The following is a 7,590-nucleotide window of genomic DNA, read 5'->3' on the forward strand; positions in this document are numbered from 1 at the left end:
TTAATATAGGTTTTTCTAAAATACATTACTATAACTGATCATATACTGTAGCTAATAGAAAAGTGGCAAAATGTCATCAACTGTCAGTATTGGCAAGGACAGTATTTTAAATGAATCCGATTGTCTTTTCGTCCGATATTACTAAATGTATTGTTTGGCAGAAACTATTTAAATATAAGATTATATGTATGGACAGTAGGGCTGCACGATTTTGGGGAAGATCTAATTGCGATTTTTCTGACAAATAATGCGATTCGATTTGCGACATTTGTTTTTAAGCGACCCAACGGAAGTTTATTGTAAAATGCGGCCATATCTCCGGCAGGTCGCATCAACGTGCTCCCGTCTCTAGCACCCCTGTAGCCCGAGCTACGAGTGAAAGAACTAAACTTACATGAAACTTCCGTTGGGTTGCTTTAAAGTCAAGCTTCAGTTTAAGATTCACCCTGTAATAGATGTAAAACATGTGATGGAGCATTACTAACCTGACTCAGATGGTTTGATTCACCAAACCATCTAGGAAAGCTCCATTGGAAGCCATTTGGAAAGGGCAGGTGATTGGATCAATCTGTCTATCACCTTCTATCATGGGCCACTTCTGATTGATTAATAATGGCTGGTACATGTGGAGCACAGCACTTCTGATTGGTGTGGATGACTGACACACAAGAAGAATAAAATAAAATAATTGTAAAACATTTTAATAAAAAATCGCAGGCTTTGCGATTTGGTATCGCATCATTTCAAATCGCGATTTCGATTTGAAATCGATTAATCGTTCAGCCCTAATGGACAGTTATTTAGCACCTGTAAAATATTGTTTCAACAACTCACAGTGAGCAAAATAGCTGGGCTTATATTTTATTCATACTGATGAGTTCAGAGTGAATACAATGGTATAGTATAGTGTAAAGGCTGGTCCAGTGTTCCCTAAACGTGTCTGCTTTTTTCTGTCAGAAATAAAACGTCTGTGTTGCCTCTTAAACGTCTGAGGGCTCAATAGTGCCCTGTATGTTAGGCAATGACCAAATATGACCCGTTGACCTCTGTAAAGACTCAAGTGTTGCTCATCAATGGAGGCCGTGTGAGGCTGAACACTGGGCCTTTAGCTTTTGCACCAGCACGTCTGACCGCTGCTGAGTTATGTCCCATGTTCCACACAGATCTGCTCATCATCCTGAGTGTGAGGAATTTAAAGTTGACCTTTTACGCAAAATTATCTGTGCTCTCTCATTCAGAAAACAGAAGACAACAATCACCTCAAGGCAGTTAAGCTTGAGGCAATCGACCAAATGTTCTTGTCTGTGTGTCTTGTTAGATTTTACAGATACATGAGACTGCTTTAGACGCACAGAAAAAGGAACACTTCACGACTCGCTTTCAAACTTCTTGGCTCCCCTGAAAGGCCTCAGGGTCTGTAGAGAGGATCTCTGTCTGACTGATCGTCTACCATCCATAATGAATAACCTGCTAACAATTAGAGGCTGCTGACAAACACTGCTCTGCTGTCATGCCCCACAGCCAGAGAAACTCTCATTACACCCAACACGTAATAGTCAATCAGAGAGAGGAGTGCTCCTTTGCTTCACATCCAGGATGGTTCCTTCCTAGTCGGCCTCGGGCACAGCTCATCCTGCTGCTGCTGCTGCTGCTGCTGCTGACAGATTTATAAAGTTTAAACTCTACTGTATCAGTTACAAGTCACACTAGAATGTTCCTTTTTACATTAAATACATTTTGTGATCTCTGAGGTATAAACAAGTCCGTCAGTATGTCCATTTCTATTTGGGGCAATGCATCCCTGTTTTCTGAACAGTTGCACTGATTTAACATCTTACTGGTTTTGCGGCTGAAGATGATTATTTGTTTTTATTTTCTTGTTATAGACACAAATTAAGCAAACTTTGTGGGTTTGCAATCAAAAATAGTTGCAGTGGTCAAACATTTCATAAAAGAATGATCCCAATCAACCACTGGTATCGGATTGTCACTTGGAATCCAGACTGAAAAAAAACCTGAAAAAATGCTGATGCATTCCTACATAAAGTTTTCTTACTGAGGTTTTTTATAGTCAAAAAAACAAAATCTAAAATAATCAACATGAATGTAGGTTCTTATAAAAATACATATTATGTTGATGTAGAAAGACCAGTATAACAAAAAGTAAGCCTCTTTCTAAATCTAACCGTCCTTGCATAACAAAATCTGTCCTCTGGAGAGGCCTTAAACCTGTCAGTCTGTGGGGGCAGTTGTGTTTTATTTTGGCAACATGTTTGGTAAGAAGAAGACACTCCTCTGGTTTATTTGCGTCACAGTTCTCAGAAATCATTGGGTATGTAATGTGCATAAATTGCCAGGTCTTGCTTTTAAATGTGGCAGAAGAGTCTACCTTATCATGATACATCTCTGACACTACAACAAACCAAACTTCATATCCTTTGATGGCAGTGCAGCCGTTAAATACAATACTGCAGCTCTCTGTGGAATAGATTAAATAAGGCCAGTGGCTGATTTGGTCATTGTAGTGTAATGTTTTACACAACTAACAGCTGTGAAAACTTGTGCACAGCTTTGGAAAGGCTTATATAATGTAACTGTGCGCTGTGTGGGTGTTTTAGATGTAACCTGCAAAGTTACCCCACAAATGTAAACAAACTTTGATGGTGGATCAGGGGAGGGAGAGCGCTGAGCGAAGAGGGCAGAGAGGATCTGGAGCTGCGAGCCGTGCATTTGCTTTTTTCGGGGCTGTGTTGAGTGACCTGCACACACACAAGTGTGAGTGAGCACCCGTGGGAGTGAGCGCCTGGTGCATCAAACTGACGAGCCTGAGCTTGTGTTGTGTAAAGCATCTTTGGAATTTGGCTTCGCCGTCCTTCTCTTCTCTGTCTCCGTCCCAGTGCTGACCTTTGTCTCTCTGAGGGTTTGAAAATGTCCCCTCTTCACGCTCAAGCATTTCATTGAAAGCTTTGTTTTCTCTGTAGGACACCTGATTACAATATTTTAGGAGAGAGCGTCCTTGAAACCCTGCATGTTTTTTTTTTCTTTGTGGTTATAGTAAAGTGGCAGTTGTATGGTTTTCTAGATGAGTTAGGGTCATCGCCTCGCTGAAAGCTTTTAGACCAGAGACAGCATCTTCTCATCTTTCCTCTTCAGTATGCGCTGCGCTATGTCCCAAGGAATGTACAGCATTGACTTAAATATGAAGAATGTATACCTCTTTTTGTTTGGGAATCGCAGTATTCAGTAGCAGCCTTCTCCTGTTTTTAGACAAGCTGTGTAGTCCCAGGGTATGATTATATTGATGCTCAGCTACATTCCCGCTGTAAAGGTGTGCTTACCAGATATAGTCAATAAATGTGCTCCATTCCTGGACTAATTTCCCTTTTTAGAGCTCCAGTTCACAGCATTCCCTTTTCAAAGAGGTCACCATTAACATATGCCAGCAGTAAATGCAGGTAAACGTGAACGGCACTGTTTCCTACACAGCGTTGTGATACACTAATGTTAAACATTTTTACATTTGATCAAAGTTAGCAGCTTTTAAAAGGGCTTGTCACAGCTTTGAAGGAAACATTAATCAAGAACAGAGCACTTTTCAATTAGACCATAGCTGTTCAAGGGTGGTAGAGATCACAGCTTTGATGTGTTTATGTGTATGTGTGTGTGTAAGATGTGTGTTGCATTTCTGCGCCCCATGGTTAATCGTGGCTGGGCTGTAAATCTTGCTGTGTCTCCTGGTTTACTCGGGGCCCATAAACTAGAAGGCAATTATGGAAAACAACTGGATGCAAGATTTCTTCAGTCCTGCAAGATTTGTGGTTGCAGCCTAAAAGGATTTTTACCCTCCTATCTACCCAAAAGGAATTGCTTGGCCTCAGCCCCCCCACCCCCACCTCAGCCCCAGTTTCCCGTCAAACATCGATTGGCCTCTCATGTCTTTGGCAGATACGAGGCACAACGGAGGAAAATACTGTACCTAAAAATACTGTGTCAGACCTTGGCCAGTGGCCATTAGGTTGGCATACTCATGATTTATTCATGTGGTGTCAAACACACACACAGTCAGCCTGACCTGCACTGACTCATATCCATCATGTTTTACTCTGACTTGAAACAAGCAAAGACTTCCTGTAGAACAGCACTAGATAGGTTGTCACATTATATTTGATTATATTCATCGTCTATGATATCAGGTTTCTTTCCTCAGTCTGCATCATATAGGCTTATTAGGAGCCGGATGCTTTAGTGGAAAGTTTTACATTGGGAGAGATAGTACCTCATGAATAAAAACATGAGCAGCTTGTGCTGCTTTGATGTGGGCCTGGCTGAGAGCCTGAGGAGTGGGCTGGAGCTCAGCTCTCTCTGCCTATTTAACCATTTGCATAATTGTTATAACTGTCGAGGCCAGCAGTGCAATGCCCTTAATAAATGTTAATTGTATAAGACGCAAGAGGAGATCCCAGGGTGTCACTGCATGCGTCTCTGCTCATCCATAGTATATTACTGTGTGACAGCAAGATACACTTGTGTGAAATGTGCGTACTGGGAGCCAGAGAGGTTGCATGTTTCCTTCAAAATCATGAATTTTACTGAAAAAAGTTCCCAAGTAAATGTAATGGTTCTTCATAAAATAACTTGCAGTGACCAACCTGAAACTGGTTTATTGGTCGTCCTCCAGGTTGCATCTTGCGACAACAACATACTTTTACTTGAAGAGTCATACTTGGCAGCAATTTCTCAAATATCAGATGTCCTTGAATGCACACAGTTGGCAAATGCATTACCTAAATAAGGTGTTCTCGTGATCACTAAACTGAAGCAATTTTAAGCCTCTCTGTTTATCTTCAAAATATAATACATGCAAAGCAACAGTTCTAAGTTAGGAAATTCGTTTTAAAGTTGTTTAGTGTTGCATATAATGGACTGAAAGAAGCAAAACGTGTGGTATGGCCCTTTAAACCCTACCTGTTCTACCAGTGCCACATCAGCCGGCCCTCGGGCCCTGTTTATAGTTGGAGAGACTGCGGCGTGTTTGTGTGTTTTATGGTTTCTGGAATGTTTTACGGCTGCTGGGGGTGTTTATGCATGGGAAGAGAGAGGGTCAACAGGGTGAAATCAATAGAGAGGTTGTTTGAAAGAAGGAAGGGCGGGAATATGTGAGTGATTTGACGGAAGATTTACTGCAGCTCAAACCTAAATTGATAAAACAATAGTGCCTCTTATGTAGGTGTTCGAGGTAACTTGGCAACAGGTTTTGAAAAAAGTCAAGAGAACATATGAGTCATTGTATTGTTTTGGCTTTTTTTTCCAACAAAATGTTGCATTACCGACAGAAAGCTCTGTATGTCATGTATTGAGGCCGTGCTAGTTTTGTGATGCAAAACTGAAAGAATGGTACACTAACAAATGATTTTCATGAAAGACAGGACATTTGCAAACAAAATAAGGTGCAGCCAAACCTGATACACTATCTCTAATGTGAATTGTAACCAAAGCAATTCCATCTGTTTTATTAACCTTTTAAAAAAAAAAATAAGCCCTGTGTTATTGGTTGGATTATAGTTACTTTGTAGGATTGTGAAGTGACATACAGTATGCTGCCCTGCCTTAGAATTAAACAACATGACCCCACCAGATTAACACGATCCTGTTGTCTTCTGTTGGGAAAGAATAACAAGAGCTCCTGAGAGGCCAGAGGGATGTTACAACTACATTATGAAATACATATTTTCAAATTAGTTTGGGATTGGTCTTCTTTGTAAAGACATCAATTTACATCCATTGTTTTCCTTGAAAATGGTTTTCATAAAGGTCAATTTGAGTGTGTGTGTTTTGAGTGCTTTTCTTTGCTGTGATGTTGTGGGAAGCTCAGTTGTTCTAGCTGTGCTCTGAAGCAGCTGTCGTTACAGAGAAACACAGCTGATGTAACGTCCGTCAGCCCATGCTATTCTTTCAAAGATCAACATCCAGTAGAGATGAAAGAGGTGGAGTCCATTTTAGCAAAGGAGGGTAGACTAAGAGCTTAATCTTTTGATTTTGATTGCGACTTGATGACATTGCCGGTCAGTTCTCTACTTTAGTCTAGACTAAAATATCTCAAGTATTGGATGAATATTTATGAAATTCTGTACAAAGATGTATGGTCCCCGGAGGATGAGGCATACTGAATTTGGTGATTCCCTGACCTTTCATGTATCACCACAATGTGTTTTTAGTGAAATATCCTAGACTCTCAAATGTGTATATTTTCAGGTCCCTGTAGTCCAATGACAGCACAATAAAGGTTTTTGGATTGTGGACAAAACAAGACATTTGAAGATGTCATCCTTGGTCTTTTATCATTTAATTTTACTTTTTTTTAACTTAACTGAACAGATCTATAATGCCTAAAAAGCCAAGAATAAACATGTTATTTAAAACACAATTTACCAACAAGTAGGGAACATCTCAACAGAGAACCCATCAAAATGTTGCCATCATCAGCATGGTCATCATCAGCTCATGATTAACTATGAACAGATCTTCTGACTTAATGTTCCTCTTTCTTTTTCACAGAGCACCTTACCCCCCCACCGAGCCCTGTAACCAATGGCAACCTCAGTCCAAACACTTCCTCTGACCCGTGGCCCCAAAAAAACCTTCCGTAACCCGCTGCCCCTCTCGTCCCGTTGCGGCATGGGAAGTGTAGGCAGTCTGGTGGAGAGGCCGGACCTGTCTCCGACTAAAAGCAGCTGTGCAGTTCCACAGGTGAGACCCAAGCAGACCAACGGCCTCCTGAAGAAAGGCTTCACCCAGAGAGAGCTGCTCAACTACCTCAACATCACCAGGTGAGTGTTGCTGTTTCACATGAAGGCGAAGTAGTCTGGAAGGTAATGCAAAACGTGCCAGGACTTGACCTAGTGTGTTTCTAAACAGGAGAGAGCCTAAAGCAGGCGCTGACGGGAAGAAGGACGTTATCCCTGGCCGTGAGGAGGACAACTTATACGCCAAGGTGTACCATAAAGACGGCACAGAAATAGATTTGACTAAGAACTCCCTGCCAAGTGCGGGCAAGTATGAAAAGGTAAATATTGTTCTTCAAAAAAGTATCCTCTAAACTTTAGAGGATACTTTTTTCCACGGTAGCTTGTGAATTTACTCCAAGTGTACAAAAGTATTATTTAAGTGTTGATTATAGTTTACATCATTAATCCAAATCTGTAACTAAAGGTACAAAACAAATGTAGTGGAGTAGTAGTACAAAGTAGCAAAAAAGATTGATATTCAGGTAAAGTACAAGTCCCTCAAAATCTTACTTAAGTACAGTATTTGATTAAATGTACTTACGGTAGTTACTTTGAACCGCTGGTAAAAAGCACTATATTTTCCTGAAATGTTGGGGAAGCATAAGTACCATAGCAAACAAAAAAACAACTCAAGTGAAGTAGTCCTATTTCCAATTCAAAATGTATATGTATTCACAATACATGTGTGCGATGAATGTATGACGTCATGGATACACCTTACACAGTGTTTCCCACAGATCTGAAATATACTTGTCGCGGTAGGGGGGGCGTTGCTAGGAATACGCTCATCTACTGTGTTGTGGGG

General features: G+C 40.8%; 1 protein-coding gene across 1 annotated transcript in view; it reads left to right on the forward strand.

The window, feature by feature from the left end:
• The first annotated feature begins 6,557 nt into the window (after positions 1-6,557).
• n4bp3 (NEDD4 binding protein 3) overlaps positions 6,558-7,590 on the forward strand; it is a 5,619-nt gene continuing 4,586 nt past the window's right edge. Inside the window, exons 1-2 of the mRNA XM_010787228.1 lie at positions 6,558-6,827; positions 6,916-7,063. Coding sequence (XP_010785530.1) covers positions 6,589-6,827; positions 6,916-7,063 — 387 coding nt within the window. The 5' untranslated portion in view covers positions 6,558-6,588. The remainder of the gene's footprint in view (positions 6,828-6,915; positions 7,064-7,590) is intronic.

The sequence above is a fragment of the Notothenia coriiceps genome, unplaced genomic scaffold (assembly GCF_000735185.1).
Source record: "Notothenia coriiceps isolate Sejong01 unplaced genomic scaffold, NC01 NC01_scaffold00030214, whole genome shotgun sequence".
Lineage (NCBI taxonomy): Eukaryota > Metazoa > Chordata > Actinopteri > Perciformes > Nototheniidae > Notothenia > Notothenia coriiceps.